Source organism: Micrasema longulum, unplaced genomic scaffold, assembly GCF_059751315.1.
Source record: "Micrasema longulum isolate JH-2025_06_02 unplaced genomic scaffold, ASM5975131v1 h1tg001055l, whole genome shotgun sequence".
NCBI lineage: Eukaryota > Metazoa > Arthropoda > Insecta > Trichoptera > Brachycentridae > Micrasema > Micrasema longulum.
The window spans coordinates 147,996-166,940 of NW_028278243.1; the positions used below are offsets into that span (position 1 = coordinate 147,996).

General features: G+C 32.4%; 1 protein-coding gene across 3 annotated transcripts in view; it reads left to right on the forward strand.

Annotated features, from left to right (window-relative positions):
- Positions 1-18,945, forward strand: part of dachs (unconventional myosin-IXb-like dachs) — a 141,148-nt gene that overhangs the window by 57,529 nt on the left and 64,674 nt on the right. For 2 of the 3 annotated variants that reach the window (XM_088233083.1, XM_088233084.1), the window contains exon 1: positions 5,884-6,238. The exons of the other annotated variant lie outside the window; for it this stretch is intronic. In XM_088233083.1, the coding sequence (XP_088089209.1) occupies positions 6,148-6,238 (91 nt within the window). In that variant the 5' untranslated portion in view covers positions 5,884-6,147. Of the gene's footprint in view, positions 1-5,883; positions 6,239-18,945 lie in introns of those variants that run through there. 3 annotated transcript variants of the gene reach the window in all.

The following is an 18,945-nucleotide window of genomic DNA, read 5'->3' on the forward strand; positions in this document are numbered from 1 at the left end:
AAATAATGACTGTAAGGCATATCTGTTTTGATTAATTTTAAAATTAGTGTTATAAGAACAACTGAATAAAAAAATCGAAAGCAAACAAACAATCAAAAGCATACCTTATATATTTTCATTGAGAATTTTATGAACCGGGTCAGCAGTGAGAACTTCTCAATTTAAAGTGGTCAACACTAAAAGCCGTATTTTCTTTATTATAAATAAAAAATATTTTTCATTATTTGGACAAATAATTACTACAAATATATGAAAACATTAAAAGCAGATGAAAGGACCCGAGAAACCTGTTACCTTGTCACCTTTCCTCTAGCTGTTTTAATGCCTCGTTTTTTATTGAAAAAGATAACATATCTTGACAGGTCATATAAAAACATACCTTAAAACCACTTCTCTATGTTAAGGTACCGATCTCTTGGAACTTATTTACATATTTACATGGTAGAGGCATCGTAGAATAAGGGTTAAGTAATATCATTAATCGCCAAACAGTATCAAGCATAGGTAGGTTTGTAACTTATTTTCAAGAAATGCACGTCATAACTATACGTCGGAGTAATAAAATTTTAAAGGGATCATGAAAAAAAAAAAAAAACAACAATTAAATGTTTGGCTAGTAAATATTACAAAAAAAATCGTCGCCTTAATTCAAATACAGCTTAAGTCAATAAATGATAACTTTAGAGGAGACAATTAAAGCTTCATATTATCAGTAGTTTTGAAGGAAAAAAAAGTGTTTTTTTGACCAAATATTGTATTTGAGATATAAATGGATTTAAGTGTTTTATCCAAATATTAAAACTACCGCACTACCTACTGACTACCTACTAACTAACGCTGTATTCCAAGGAATATACATCTTTTTGAGAAATCACGTTACTGGAAAAATGGTTTTATCTCTTTTCTTTCAGTAATTTTTCCGTTCAAATGACATACAGATGTTATTTTGTACGGTGAAAAATATTAAATCATAATCTCAAATACAGAAAAAAAAGACTTACGTTGTATTTAAATTAAGGCGACGTTTTACGTTTAAGTGCACATAATGATACTAAATATAATAGTCTAAAATACTTTTTTCATTCAATTCAATAGCACATCTTAAATAAGAGCCTGTACGTTTGTGATAGTTCAAGTGAAAGACCGAGAAATGTTTTTTTTACATTTTCTTAGGGCGATTGGGCTTTTATGTGGCGGCTCTGTTTTACATTATTGTACAAACTACCTGTCGCTTTTTCTAAACTAAAACTGCACTAGTAAGACCGAGAATTGCATCATGGGAGGGACAGAAAGAGAAAACACAGAGATAGAGATGAAAACAAATGTTTTTTACCGCCGCGAATTCATTTTAAAGGTCCGGTGTTTTGAAAGTCTGAGAACCTAAACAAATGTATGGCGAGAAAATTATGAGAAAATGTAATGTTTTGGATTACAAATTCAGTGGACTTAGTCAAAAATGATCAAGAGTGAAAACTTAAGTGCTGTTGTAAGGAGAACCTTTTTGGAGCAACCTAAAAATTTAAAGTTTTTTACCCTATCGTGGACACGCTTTTAGTCTACTCCGGGTAACTTCATTTCAAAACAAGGTAGATAATAAAGCTTTAGCGCAAGTAAGTAAATTATCTTAAGATCGGCTAGTTCTTTAGCGCAAGAGAAGGTTTCGCCTTTTGGATGACGGGTGTCTTATAGTGACGGTAAAATAAAGCGTGACGGTCCGCGGGGAGTTGGGGGAGGAGGCGCCACTACGACTCGACTGCAGGTACACTAGTGGCCAGTGGCCAGGTAGCCACCAGCAACCAGCTCTCCGTATACTCTATCCGCTTAGTGCACACTTAGATGGGAAATATTATCAATTTTATTAATCAATAATCTAAATAACTATGAATTATTATTTAGCATTTTTTACAACAATGTAAATCATCATCAGCATATCCACATCCATTTTTAAACCAAATGCAGCGTATTTTGATCACCTGTTACATGGAGGAAAGGTGATCAGCTCTTTACTTCGGGTGCCAGTCCAGAAATAATTTAATATTGCAGTTCATACAACCTTTAAAATCGGTCTTTCACGTCCACCCTGCTAAGAATCGAGCTAAGGTTCTCGAGAACAGTAATCGAACACGTCAACTACTATACAATGAGGCGGACTTATCTACACTCAATTTCCTTATTCAGGATTTTTACCTGAGAGCAGCCATCGAGTCGAAAGCTCTCGTTCAGGGTTCTGGTTTTATTTCACATACAGAACTGTATCTTTAACGTTTTCCTCACAGATGTTTATTTATTTATTTACGGCTGTAGCTAATTTTTACAAAATGTAATAAAAAATACACATTTTGTTTATAAATCTTACATACATATTATGATGTACACATAAATAGATTATGTGTGTTTTATAAATAAATTGAATGGAAGAAGAAACCTGAAATTTCGGACACGCGATGTTTCAAATCGATTATGCTAAAGCCTTCGACACTTTAGATCACTTCCGCCTTGTAGAATGTTTGGAAGATGCTGGAACCAGAGGAAAGTATAAAGAACTACTTGCTATCTTTCATAAAAATCGAAATGTAATTGTGAAAATACAATACATATTCAGCAATAAAGTACAAGTAAAAATGAGATTGGCACGGAAGTCAGTTATTGGTCCCCTAAAATATTTGATATATTGTAACTCTATGGCAAATGTCATACAACATTCACTGTGCTATCAGTTTGCAGATGATACTATAAGTGTAGCAATTGGAGACAGCCAAATAGACGCACAGCATAAACTGCTATTGGATTTTCAACAAGTTTTAAAGATGGCCACATGACTATAGCCTAACAATAAATACGAAAAAAATGAAAGCGTTACAAATTACATCCCAATGTAATAGACTTATAAAGGGTTTTTCAATAAGGGCGGGTAGATGTTGAAATGAAATAAAACAAGTTGCGTGTGAGGTATTAATTTTTTATTTTTTTTAAAGGCCCATATGAGTCATTACGTGTGAAACCGTTCAAATGCCCGCCTCGGCTTCTTACGGTGGCACGAATCCGAGTGGTCTAATGTTCAATGACTCTTCCGCGTACATCCAGCTGAATTTGAGCGATGGCCTGTGTTATGTACACCGTTAAGGCATCGGTCGATTGTGCTTTATTTTCATAGACCTGTGACTTCAAAAAACCCCACAAGAAAAAGTCTAGCGGGGTCAAATCGCATGACCTTGGTGGCCAATTCAGATCACCCCTGCGAGAGATGACCTTACCCTCAAATCGTTCATGCAGAATCTCAATCGTGGCATCCGCTGTGTGGCACGTAGCGCCATCTTGCTGAAACCGCATGTCGTCTAAGTCCATATGGTTCAATTTGGGCCATAAGAAATTGGTTATCATCGTTCTGTAGCGCTCGCCGTTGGCGGTGACCGCCTTATCAACATCGCTTTCGAAAAGTGCGGACCAATGACGCCGCTGGCCCAAAATCCACACCAAACGGTAACTTTTTGAGGATGCATTATCACCTGATGAACCTGTTGCCTCAAATTTGGTCACCAAACGTTGAAGAGTCGCTGTAAAGGGCCACCACGTCCACGTAAAATGGGCGCAATGCGCGCAACGTTTGCACTAACGGACACTTATTTTGATAATAAAATTTTATCATTTGAACGAGCTGTTCAATTGTGTCACTTGCCATGGTGATTTGACATAAGTAACTGAATAATAAAAAACTATTTGACAGATGTCATCAAAACAAAATGGCCGCCACGGGCCGTCAAAATCTACCCGCGCCAATTAAAAACCCCTTTAGAAGATTTATTAATATGTGTTTACACTTACGAATGCTTCCATAAAACTCTACAAGTCTGTAAATGTACAAAAATAGATGAAGTATCAAAATATCAGTATTTACGTTTTATTATAAATTCCACATTTGATTGGAAAGAATAGGTAAAAGCAGTTTGCAATAAGCTAAGAGTTCGCCTGCTTCATATGTACCACTTAATAACATACCTACCATACTCAGTGATGAGACTAGTATATTTAGGGTTAGTTAAGCTAATAATTCAATATGGATTAAGAATATGGAGCCTAAGTTTTAAATCTTATACCGACAGGGTCTTGAACCTACAAGAACAAATTGTATAAACTATCGTACCTGTAAAAATAAAGATTGAGGCAAAAGACAGAAATGAAGTATTATTTAACTATGATAACGTTTTGCCCATTAACAATCAGAGTTAATATAAAATAATGACGAACCATTTCCTTGACTGTAGTTTTCAATTCAAAGTAACCCATCAGATTGGGACCCGACAATATCGGCACAGCAGCTGACGTTGCCTCGACAGTAAACCTACTATGAAGATAGAACGAAACGAAAGTTCTAAAACTGTTTAACTAAATACCTAGATAAATTTGAAAGGAAATAAAGTTAAATGCATTTTTAAAATCATCAAAAACTTTTAAAAAGAGCAAATGAATCTGCACATAAATATTTCTTCACTTTTTATGTAACTCTGTACCTACCTTTTACATAAATTTTTTTATGTAACCCGGAGACAAGCCTCGGCTTTGCAAGAACAACAATAAACAACAATATTGATTTGATTTTTTTTAAACATATAAATCTTGTTTTTAAAATTCATGTTTTTGGAAAAAAAGGAAAAAAATATTAAGCCAAATATGTTAATATTATAATTTTTTGTAAAAGGCAGATTTGCCGTTTATGTTAATGAAATAAAAAAATGTGCTATTTTACTATTAAAATAAATCAATATTAATAAATAAATAGAAATTTGAAAAATCTTAGTCTGGTCCAGGAACGCGTATATACACCATTATATCTGTAAAAAAAGTTATCCCGCAAAACCTTGTTATGAAGACTTTCAATCAAAGCGCCATTTAAGTGCTCTAGATTTTTTTTTAAATCTTCATTTATATTTTTTGTAGACCTTTCAAAAAAGTTACGTAAAACTTTAACATTAAGGAAAATATCGAGTGTTCAATTAATTTATAATATTAGCCAATATACCTTGTGTATACCGACTAGCATCTAGAACATTTTATATTCTTAAAAAAAAGTAGGTACCCGAGTACTGCGTGTAAAATTTTATTAAATAACCTTTGTAAAATATTTCGCAAGAACGTAGTCATAAAAAAAAATCCTCATAATCCATTACCTTTTCCATATATCCTAACGCCACAGTGCGCCGTAAAGCCTTCACAAAAATATGTTTTAAAACCTACAAGAGAGTCTCCCAAAATTATTATTTTGTAAAAATCCTTCCGCAGACCTTATATGACACATTTACAAAATATTATAATTATGAATAATTCAAAACAGCTCTAATATCTTCAAAATAAAAGCTTTTTCGGTGTTTTAAAATTCGAGCTTTTTATTTGAACGAACTTGTTATAGAAAGGACGCAAAGTTTCAAATCAATTGAAGGCGTCTCTACACGCTGGACGAGGCGTTGGCCAATACGTTGGCGAATCCGTATTGGCAAACGTGTAGAGGAAGGTATCTGTGGCTGGCAGAGCTGGCGCACAAACTGACACATGCGCTGACGCGCGATCCGCCTGCTGCCGGGTATTCAACGGTGGTGAACGCGTTCACACGTTGGCTTAGCTTTTAGTATGCTACAAACAACCAGATTTTGATTGTGCACTTTTGACGTCTGCATATTGGCTCGTACAAGTAGATACAGAACGACTCCCCGACGTGTGGCCGGTTTAGCGATTTCGTTGAAAATCACGCTCCAGCGTACTGACCAATTTGTCGGCCAGCGTGTAGAGCCGCCTCAAGAAGGCAAACGATCTCTGTAGAGAAAGAGACAGAAAAGCCCGGCAAAGCGCTTTAGAAAAGGAAGACAATACACACAACTCGATTCTCGAATTAGTCTTTTCATAGCGCGAGTTCGCTGTAAACGTGTCCAGTGCGTGACGCGTGAGTTCCCATCGTGACTTGTGCCCAAAGTATGGTGTGTAACTTACAGTCAAAGTAAACAAACACATATTGGAATTATCGTTATGTCTGGTGCATCGAATCCGTGCTTCGAGATGTTCGGTGGTAGTGAACTTATCGTCAGGCTTTAGGCGGCCAAAGGCTCTGTTTGGTTTTGGAGGGAACACGGCGGGAGTAGTGGAAGGCCAGGGGCTGAGATGGCCACTCTGGGGCTCTCCAAGGTCTTCATCCTAGACAAATACTTCACCGAGCTTCAGAAGTTCTGGGAGACCGAGAAGAAACTCCAAGGTGAGCATTAATACACATAGGTATCAAGAGACGAGATGATAATATGGACGTCTACATAGATACATAAATGGAAAAAATGGTTCGAGTAGGAAAATGACATCAAATCAACATTTCTTTGAAGAAAATAATATAATATGTTGACCCAGGTTGTGGTCCCGTGGTAGTGTTGTGGACTCACGTATCAAAGGTCCTAGGTTCGAATCCCACTCTACCCCATTTTTAAAGAACGTGTTTATTTACGACTTTTCAATAACAAAAGTTTCATATAACAAAAGAAGTAATTCTGTTTAAAAAAAAAAATTGAAATTGTCAGTTTATTTTCTTTTTGGGAAAATAAGTTAAATGCTACAAGGGCCTTAAGAAAAATTTCACCTGTTTAGGCAGACACATAATTCAGAGATATAAAGAGTATGTCTATTGGGCAACAAAAATACCTTATTCTTAGTGGTGGGGGTCAGTGCTATACAAGCTCCTGACGTCACTGCGGCCTGTGAAGATTGTGACGGGTCGCCGTGAATAATTCCCGCCCTCCAAGCCCAGGTCTATGAGCCTGGCTACTGTGTGGAAGGCGAGAGTTTACATTTTGCCAAATCTCCCCCTCTAAGCCCAGATCCGTAAAGTATCGGGCTATTAGGTAGGGGGCGAGCTCTTTAACATCTCGGCTCTTTTTATGATGTAAAGCATCACATTCACATAGAATGTGTATAGCTGTTTCCTCATCTGCACTGCAGAACCTACATCTAGAAGTTTCAAAAAAGGTTCATTCTAGCACGGTGTTTGTTCAATCTGCAGTGCCCTGGGCGGGCTCTAGTGACAACCCTCACTTGATTTCAGCTGAGCTTTATAAGCTCAAAAGCAAAACTTTGCGATTACCCTTTTATCAGTTCCTGCGCATGATGCTGACCAGGTACTTTTTGTCAGAAAATTATACTCTGCTTCTTGGCCCATGATCTAAGCTCATTACGAGGAGCACATTTCGACAACCCACAGACAAAAATAATTAGCAAAAAGTTGTAAAAATAATTATAATTGTACGTCTTACCCTTTGTATGGGACACTACATTTTTACATCAATTTCACCATATAATAATTATTTATTGCAAGAAGACAGGAATCTCAATCTTTCAATAAAGTTGTAGCGACAGTCCAAAAAAAAAAATTTTTTTTTTATAAAATAAATATTTGAGTTCTTATGATTTACCCAAATATTTCATTTTATGGGCCATTTTCAACGAGTTGTAAATAACTCACTATTAGAAAATGGAATCAAGTAGGGGTAGAGTGGGATCCGAACCACGGACCTTTGAGACGTGAGTCCGAGACACTAGCCACGGTTAAATGTGTATTACTATGAAACACCACTCTAGCGCTCTTGTAAGAAACCGAACCCAGTAACAAGTGCACGATTAAAAGCGCCGCACCACGAGATAAATAATCTGTGAAAATTATCACGACGCGCAGAATATTTTATGTCCGAATTATCAAAATATCCCACCCTATAAAATTTATTTTATCAGTTGAGAGTCCCCGTGTTATCGAAAATGACCACAGTAAATCGAGTCAAGAACACGAACTTTAAAGTATCGCTGACTGAACTTGATTTATATTGTTGAATTTCCCAATTTGGAATTGTGGGAAAGTGGTAACTCTCAATGTGACTGTATTTGTGAGCCCGAAAAGGAACAGGACCGAAATCTTACCGCTTTTCTAATAATACGTCAATTTCGCTAGGTAACATAACTCTTTTATATAACCTGATAATACCAGATAGACATTAATGATTTAAAATATATATTTAAATTGTTTTTAAATATTTAGTCAAAAAATGTATTATTTGTTTATTTTCATTAATGAAAGTACCGATGCTATGATCGTGTGTTATTCATTTTTTTTAAATATAAAAAATTACCATTACTGATAACTACAAAGTATGTAAAATGCTAAAATGAACTGTTCAAAAAATTATTGTAATATTATGGTAAATTATTATACTTCCGATATATAAATCGAGTCTGAAATGAATTTTTCAAATAATTCAACAAAAAGTCATTGATACATAATTTCAATATAGATTATTATTTTACGTTCACAGTCATCTTTTTTAATTATTGTAAATAAATTTTGTGTAAAAAATGCGTATGCTTTTAGTTCTTGATAATGTTCATATAAATTTTTAAATTTATAAAAATTTTTCAACGTTTTTCTTTGTAAAGGAAAAATAAAAAACCTGCCGACAAACCGGTTTCGTGGTTTAGTGGTTTTCACTATGTTTCTTTTTATATTTTCATTTCATATATTTTTTATTCACATTGTTCCCGTTATTCATTGCTTTGCTTATGCATACAAAGCTTTTTTTCCTGGTATGTATATTTTGCAGAATAGTTATTTTTCACGGGTCTGAGTCAATTCCTTCATTAATTTTTTCATCTTTGTAACTATGGCCATTAGAAAGTCAATGTATTTTTTTTCTGTTCATGCTTACCTTCTTAAATAAAAATACAAGTAAAAGGAAAACATTTTTTGGGACGGATGATTTGTTTGAGAAGGATTTAGACGAACTGAAAATAATTTTAATTAAAAAAGTTATCTTTATTTAGTTTTATGTACCATTCTACATTGGTACATATACCTTTATGCATGTGTATGTTTATTGTTAAGAATCTATTCTGACTAACAAACTGCATTTTGCAGTTTTACTTGCGCTTACAGGTTTTTAAATAGTATTTTGTTTTCAGAAGACATAAAATTATCTTATCGCATACGTTTTCGCAAAATACATATATATAGTAAACTATATATTTTGAATACTTTATCCTGAAACTGAAATTTCAGATCTAGAAGACTGATTTTTTTTGTAGTTCAAGGGAAGCACAATACCATGAAACCGTATTTGAAATCATTGCTTAATGTTAAAATAAATAAATCGTATATTACATTGTAAAAAATATATTAATTGAAATAATAAAAATGTATTACTTGTTTTATTACACTAATTTTCAAAAAATCTAATAACATAATATGCAGACATAAGTTGGCTATTTATTAAATACTAAAGTTTATAGGCAGATTCGTGTTTTTTTTTACTCCGACTCTGAAGTAAGTAGTAATAATATTTAAGACTGTGTGAGTGTCCGGTGTAGTGGTGGGGGTGGTCCTTAAGGGGTAAAAGGGGGTATATAGAGGGAGGGGGGTAAAGGAGCAGACGGCGTTCCTTTGGCAGTATAATCATATGTTGTCGATGTTTGGCGATTTTCTGTTTTCGTTTTTTCGTTCGTCAAGGTAGGTATTAAAAGTTGTCCTGAACACGCGAGAGTTGAAAATTCATGTATAGATTCAACAAAAATCATCCCTCTTGTGATTAGTAATTAACGCATGGTATTTTATTTTCGTTTTAACCAATTATTTTTAAAATTTATTTCAACAGAGAGAGAAATTTTTTGAGAAGGAAATATGGGAGTCTAGGCATTTACAGGGCTTATGACCTGTCATTGGCTGGTTTAAGTGGCCACTTTACACACTGTGTAACATTCACCATTCTGCCCATGTTTGAACATCCACATTTCCTCAAATCTTCCATCTGTTGACTTTTGTGAAGTAAAAGAGCTGAAACCTTTATCACGTGGATGAGATTCATCCGGCTGAACCAAATCACCTACTAGGCAACGCCTGAATACAATTTTTCAATTTTTATACTTTTCTTTTACCAGGTAGTAATTCAACAATGTTTGATTATGTCCAATTAAACGTTTGATCAATTATTTTCTATTTATTTATTTATTATTGACCGACTTATGCAATCCATTCTAACAATGGTAAATTCAATTTCTTATAATCAAAACAGGTACTAATCAAATAAAATACAACTAAATAAAATTAAAGATAGGACAAAATAAAAATTACCACCTCAAGACAAGATCCGGTCTATCTTAGTGATTTTTTAAAAATCTATAAAGACTTACACCAAAAAAGTCTAGATCTTGTCTCGAGTTTACAATACGACACAATCGGGACATTGATGCATGAAAGCCATAGTTTGTGCTGTGTATCAAGGAACAGCACATTATTATTTCGCAACCGGCGGATTGGGACATTGAATACCACTTGTTCCAAGTAACGGTGGTACATCAATTAAGCCATTTAGTAAATTAAACATAAATATGGAGTCAGTGATACTTCTACGTTTTTGTAGACATGCGATTTTTAACATTGACTCCATTTCTCCGTCAGTGTAGTCTCCCCTCCCGAGGCCAATCATCCATGCCACTTTTCTTAGCAAACGATGTTGCACCGATTCGATATGATTTATCCGGCCTACCTAGAAGAGAGACCATATCACGGAGGCATATTCTAAAAGAGGACAAACAAGTGAGCAATATAAAATTGCCGTATTAGTTCAAATAAAATCGAAGTTAAATTCCAAATCATTTCAATCAATTATGTGATTAATGAAAAAATGAATTTATTTATTAATCTAATTGTATTCATTTTTTATATTTTTATCCATAAATTAATTTTTACTTACATGTTCATTTCAGCAAACGGAAAAATAATGTTGGTTTTTTTATTAACATGCCGTAAAATAACAAAATTTCCACAAACGTAAACAATTTATTATATAAATACGCAATTAAGATAAATGCAACTTATCGTCATCGGGACAATATAATACTTCAGTGCAAAACTGCATTTAAGAACAAATGTTTCGTGTCAAACTTCCCGAAAATCAAACTCATGACCGGTAGTCAAATGCGTCAACCATTACACTACGAAGCTGATGTTTCTCTATTTGATTGTCTTTTTCAGGATTTTTACCCGAGAGCAGCCATCGATTTAAAAAAATGCAATTTATTGGTAATTCTAGTTGTTTTTCTTAAATTAAGACATTTTGAAATGATACATATTTTTTTCTTATTTTTTTTGCACCACAACAAGCCAGAATACCCAATTACACTAATGAATTCCGCCACAAAATACCCAGGCTTGTGGAAAACACATTTATTTTCTTTGTTCCGAATCGAACCCGGAACCTTCCGTGTGTAAGTCAAGCGTTCTAATCTCTTCACTACTGTGAACATGTATACATAATATACGGATTTTACTTTGCTGCAGTTAAATTTTCGCTGTCTTAACTCTATTAATCTTTAATTAATTTGTAAAACCATCCAGATATTACGTAATAGTATGTGTGCATGATAATATTATGAAGAGTATAATACCATTATTACATTCTATTTCTTTGTATAAAAAATAATAAATTAAACGAGAACGAACGAAGAATTAATGTGTAATAAGCATTATCCATCGCCTATGATTATTTTACCATTCTACGTAACGAGAGACACCAACGCCCGCGCCAGAGCAAGCACGAAACCGTTGATGGCCCGAATTTAAAAACTTGCTCGACTTGTTTCTATCTTCTCAAAGTAGCTTTAATGTATTCATTCGGCCTCTAACTTTTTTCTAACAATGAACGGCTGTTTGTTTTCTCCTATTCTCATGATATTTCTACCGATAATAGTGTTTGATTGATATGTTAGAATCCGTTACCCAGGTTATAATTTTATAATTTTTAAACACGTATTTATAGATTTTAACATAGGTTCACATACATAGACATCAAATTTATTTTAATAGTCGTTAAGAGAGAATAAACCGACACATCCGTCTATTATGACATATTTCCTCGCTTCTTCCACATTCATACTTCTTGTCATGCATGCCTATCGGTTGTGCAATAGTAAGATATCCAATCAACGTCAGCCTGTATTTTGTATTATTATGTAGAGCCATATAAAGATAATTTAGTTAAATAATGCTAGATATGTTATTTTTTTAGTATAATTAATACGACTGTTGGGTTTTCTATAGCAGTGTATATTTGTGTAATAAATGCAAATGGTATTCATATATTTTTCTGGTAAGAAAAACAAGTTTATTTTGCGTGTCGTGCAGTCCACATGCACATGTTGCACAATGCACTTTCCTGCAGAGCGTTGCTGCAGCCAGTAGGAAAATACAATAACACGTAATTAAGTAACTATAATTTCACAGGTACGATGTAATAAGGTTTACTTGCACACAGCAAAAGGGGTTGAAACTGTACTTCCTTTTAGTATCGTACCTACATATTCAAAACTATTTTCTTAGACAATTAGATTTCAAAAATTATGTTTTATTTTCAAGTAGGACTGAGTCCGCTAATTTTCACAAGGTTCAAAATCTCGCAACTCGGCGTACCATGTTGGATATGAGCTTTCTATACAAAATTGTTAATAACCTAATTGATAGCCCAGAAATTGTTAGAGGCCTTTCATGTCGAGTCCCTGTCCGTAAAACTCGTCAATCTGTACTCTTCGACATTCCTAACTCAATGACTAATTATATGAAAAATAGCACTCTTTGAAGAATACAGATTTCGTATAATGACAGTTTTAGTGACATCGACATATTATATTGTAAATACCATATTTTTATTAGATCTGTTAAAGACAATTTAAATTTATCTCCTGCTTGACTTTTAACTTTTAATTTGACTTTTAGTTTTAATTTTTCAATTTTAACTTTTAATTTAAACTTTAAATTTTTACGTTAACTTTTGTTTTTAATTTTAACTTTTAATTTCAACTCTTAATTTATACTTATTCATATGTTCATCTACTACCTGCATCTAATTAACTATTGTTTGTTGTGAATTTTTACAAAGAAATATATATGTTCATGGAAGCAGAGAGAGAGGGAAGAAAGAAGAGTTGGAGCTACACAATGTCTTCTCCGTTTTGTTTACTTATTATTTAATATTTTTCCTTTTTTTAGAATTTAATTATTTTTTCACTCTCCTCCTGCATTCATAATAAATTAGTGTGAAATCTGTAATTGGTCTTACTTTTTTAAATTGTTCTTTTGTACCTTGTATTTATATAAAGACTATGATTTCCTTAATAAATAAATAAATAGATATACGTGCAGCGAACACGGGAAGTCGTTAACAGCTGACAAACTAGTATTTGCATTGAACGCCACATTTGAACATAAATTATTTGTTAACACCAGTTCATAAAAACACTCCCTAGATAAAATGAACTACTTGATTCATTTTACTAGAAAGTGATATGAAAACAAAACGCGCGTAAAATAATGTAATAAAATATAATAATTATTCCACAACTCATGAATTCCAAGTGCCTTAACTATTTTAGGAAACTACCAAAATATTAGGCATTTTAGTTAGAAAATTAATTCAAACATTAAACTAAATGTAAATTTATTTAACATTTATACGAGATATTTTATTTTGAAAATCGAGCTATTTACGAAGTATGTGACCTTAGTTGATTCCAAAAAACCAATTTAATACTGAATTAAAAGTTTTAAACATGTAAAAGCTATAAACTTATTGCGACAGAGAGGGAAAACATCTTTGAGAAGGAAATGTGGAAATCTAGGCATTTACAGGATGTTTATACTTGCAGTATAATATTGCACCATTATTTCTGTTATATGATTTTAATATCATATTATATAAGGTTGACCATCACCAACAGTAGGTAGTAGATACCTACGCTTTTAAAAAATACATTTAGGCTTGTCCTTGATGGTTATCTTAAGGGCGCTTTGCAATTTAATGTATTAAAATATCACAAATAAAATGTTGTTTTTATAATTTTATTCTACATTCATTCAAAAAGTTACTTTATCATATACAGGGTGTTCTTTAAACCCTGTCACATCCGAAACTACAATCTCAACCGCACATAAAAGATTTCAGCTCCTTTACTTTACAAAAGTCAACATATGGAAGAGTTGAGGAAATGTGGATGTTCAAACATGGGCAGAATGGTGAATGTTATACAGTGTGTAAAGTGGCCACTTAAACCAGCCAATGACAGGTCATGAGCTCTGTAAATGCCTAGACTTCCATATTCCCCTCTCAAAAATGTTTTCCCTCTCTGTTGCAATAAGTTTAAATTTGAATAACTCCCTAGGGAGGAAACCCAGCCAGTCTGCAAGCATTTGGACATACTCAAACATTGTTGTGTATAAAAGCTTATTTAATTCGTTCAAATTAATATGAATATAAATAAACAAAAACAAAATTTTCGGCGGCCTCCGTGGTGTAGTGGTCAAGACGCTTGACTCACGCATAGAAGGTTCCGGGTTCGATTCCCGGTGAGAACACAAAAAATTAAAATGTGATTTTTCTCAAGCCTTGTTGTTCACCACTGTAATTGGGCCTCCTGGCCTGTTGTGGTGCAAAAAAATAAAATTAAATGAAAAAAATAAACTGCACAAAAAAATGTTATTTTTAAAATATAGGATTAATGTTTTATATTTTATAGTTTTAACTAAACGAACAGCCTAACGGGCTCCTGTTTTTCTACCATAAACATCAAATAATTGTAAAATTAAATTTACTGGGAACTTCAATTACGGGGTAAAGCAATAAAAATATTACTAGGTACCTAATTTATCTGCAAAATTAAACTATAAAGCTCATGTTAATAAACTTAGTCCACCTCCAGGTCATAAAATTCTCTGTGTTTAGTTACCGACTCCAAGTAGGGACGAGATATTCTATTCCGTAATTAAATGAAAACAAAACGTATCCGGCTATAGTATAACAGTACCTACAGCACTGATTAAAATTACATTTGAAACTTAGTCTAAACAATCTTCACCAAAAGTAAATAACACATACATATAGGTACATGGACGCATACGTCTAAATTGTTTAGATTGACAGAATAAGACTATTCGGAGTAAATATTTTTTATGAGTTAATAAAAATGTAAGCACAAAACAAATCACTCGAAATATAATGATATTTTCCGACTAATAAATGTACCTAACTGCTGCTGTACAATAGTACCAATATAAGTAATATGTATCTCAATATTAAGAATGCGTATTTGTTTGTATTTCATGCTTATGTAAATAATATCGACATTGAATCCGACTTATAGCCGCGTGCTAGGACAAAAATTTCCAAATTCAAACTGAGAAAAATAAATCATACCTACTCGTTTTTTATCATTCTTTACACAAATTGGGTATTTAGTTCCATTAAAGCCACATTATACGTACAACCAGAAAAAATATATTTCTCACAGTGTTTTTTCCGGGTATACTAATAAGCGAAAATATAATTTTGCAAATTGGTCACTTAAATTCAATAAATACGGATCTGAAGTCCTGCTAATGCCTAGATTTCCATACTTCCTTCTCAAAAATATTCTTCGTTTCTGTTGTAATGTGGTGAATTTTTTTTTTTTCATAAGAGAGCACAAATAACTCTAAATAACAAGTTTATAGTTAAATTTTTCAATCGAAATACTTAACGACGCAACGATTTTATAATAAAACCATTATGGTATAACAGTAGCAAACACTTATGTAGGTATTTCTTCCTCTTGTCAAAAACTCTTTTAAGTTAATAATCACTTGAAAGTTTGGCACGGTTATTTCATTATAGAGCCTCACAAAACAGTCTAATGTCTAATGATCGACATTCTACATAGTATATGAGGTAATACAAAAATGCTGAGATATTTTGTCTAACATTGTATGCATAGTGCTGTCATGATATTCTATTTTTTTCTTAACTAAGGCTATAATTTGAATGTTTACTAATTATGGGAACCAAATATTTGCTTCATTATATTCAAAAATGCTCACAAAAAGTTGTTCACTAAGTATTTTGCGTGCGGCAGACTCCGAATGTAGTAATTACAGACACGACACTGGACTATGTTGAGAAGCACGCGCGCTTTGCAACGCTTTATAAAATAATTGTACTTCGTAATCATAACCCACTCATCTATTATATTTTTGACGACATAAAGATTATCATTGTTAGAAATCCGAGATGGGAAGCTCATGTCGTCACTGGTTTTTAGGCTAAGAAAGCTGTCTCATCTATTCTGTTCCATTAGAGGCATTCTTGATATTGGCACCCTCAGAAGTGTGTACTTTACTCTGTTTAGATTGAGAAATTGGCATTTATTTCAGAAGAGAGGGAAAATTTGTGACCTGTCATTAGCTGGCTAAAGTGGCAAAATGTTTTTCTCATATGTTGCAATAATTTTCAATCTCGATAACATATTTCCCCCTCAAAAATATTTTCCCGTCAGATGCAATAAATTTTGAATAAATGAAAGTTGGTATTGAGAACTGCGAAAACTAAATTACGTATCGATTGATAGCACATTATTATAATGTGCATAATTAAGGAAGGGTTCCATGGAAGGGAATTTTCAAGGGTGTTATGATAGTTGAGTATATTAATTCATTCTCATGCTATTGAAAGGGTACAAAATAATATCTTGCGCTTTATAAACTAGAAATTAAAAATACCCGCTGAAGCCTTAAATTATGATTTTCTTAGAAGTAATTGAGATTACTTGAATTGTCAGACCGAAGAGTTATAGCTGATTTGTTATTCTTATTTAAAACAATGAAATTAATAATTGACAGCCCTGCTTTACTTGAACCAATTCAAATTCGAATACCTGGTAGGTGCACTAGAAGTACAGAATTATTTTATTGTAACAATTCTTTGAAATGCATTCACCTATATTTAGAATACATAGGTTTGGAAATAAGTTCGAAAAAATATTTGATATTTTCAATACAAACTCTGTTAATGCATTGAAATGTTACTCGTTATTTTTTAGAAAAGGAATGAATTTATTTAAAAGTATATATTTAAATTTAAGTTTGTTCTCTTGGATGCGTATTTTTGTTTATTTCTTTTCATACATTTTTTTATTAATAACAAATTAAAATACAATATTACAACTAAATACAATTTTTTTACAATAATCAAATACATATATTTACATTAACGTTTCCCATTACGTAAAAGAGATAAATATAAATTAAATATTTCTGGATTTATTGCCAAATTCCAACTTCTTCCAACTAACTGATAAAATAAAGGTTTTATTAAAATTATTAAAGCTTTCACATTGATCCAAAAAACGTATTATTTATAAAGTATTATTGTAGCATTATTTTTCTTTTTCATTATAACTTAGCTAAATACTAGCCATTTTATGTATATGTTTAATTATTCTCAGTTTTACTTTGTTATATTTATTTTTAGAACATAAGATTTTTTCACTTTAATTGTTATCTTTTATTTGTCATTTTAGATATGTTAGTTTCTTTTTTACTTTTTTGTAGGTTTTTTTTAAAAATATTTTACTTTAACTATTTATTTTAGTTTTAATTATTCAGTTAAATTATAAAGTTATATTTCATATTATATTTAACATAATGCATTGTTCACTGCTGTGATTATTTCTGTAAAACTTTTTATTTCTTCTTGCACATTGTATGTACCATTTAAAAAAAATAATTTTATTAAATCGGTGGTGCGTAAATTATATTATTAGACTTTTATATTAAAAAAATTGTGGATGGCGATGAGCAAATAAACTATTTTATTTAATTTCGTTTGTAAATGTATCATTTATAAAACAATTCTCAGATGTCCATAGCCCTTCTGTTGAACAATTTTGTCAAGGTGAAAGTCTTTGAAATTAAGTTTTAAGCTACTCTCGAATAATTTTTGTTGATATGGTGTTTCCGTCAGTACAATTTGTTGTTGTTATCCGTTTTTATCTTTATTCGCGTAAAAACGATTTCCTGTTCTAAGAACATTTCAATTTATCTCGACGGTCGTTTTATTTTACGAGAGCATTATCAAACGCCTGTCACTATAAATTACAACCTTCCTCCGCTTTGATTGAATTAATTTGATTTTTTCTCCAGGCTGAGAACCGATAAACTCGAACGACATTATGTACCCTCTTCTTAGCGTTGATTTAAAATGGGATAATTGCCTGTTATTTAATTGGTTCCATACGATACGCAATTTCAGTGTAAAGTCAATTTGGCCGAGGATCTTTACGATGTCTAAGGAATGCGGTATGATTACTCTCCCTCTACTCGGTAAAGGTTACACCCGCGATCACGGGCTCTGCTCGAAGAATACCCTGTCAAAGGAACTAAAGGAAAATGCGAAAGGAATCATTATTGAGTTTGTGCTGTGACAGTATCTACATATTGAGTATATGATATTATGCATAGCAAGTGTTTCCGGTATTTTTTGATAGTCGAGAAAGTGCTTTTAGTAAGACTTTTGCAACTTTTTATTACCGAAACTGGATTAGGCCTTTTCACCCAATGTATGTTAAAAAAATCAGTTAAATAAATCTTCTCTTTTTTTCCAGGCATTTTTTAGGTATCAAGGAAAGAATATTTATTTTTTAATAATAAGTTTCATAAATAGTACATATTTTTTTTTCATTCAAAATAAATCTACTTTTATACATCTAGTAAATGTTATAACTGTAACTCTCCCAAAAAAGAGACTAACTCTTGTGCTTGGAGAGTGACTAACACTAGTATAGTTATTTATTTTATAAAGTTTATATAATTTTGAATATACAAGTACATGAGAAAAAGAAAAACAAACAAAAACATAGGATATATAAAGAAAAACAAAAAATAATAATACATTCATACTAATTAAAAATTAATGCAGCTTTTACACTTGTTCAAAAAAATTCTTTAGATTTACCTTAAGTTTATTTATAGATATATTCGTAATAGTTTTATGTTCATTGGGGAGATTATTGTTATTTTTAATACCTTTGAAGACAAAGCTATTTTGACCATGACTTGTGTGGAATTTAGATATTTTA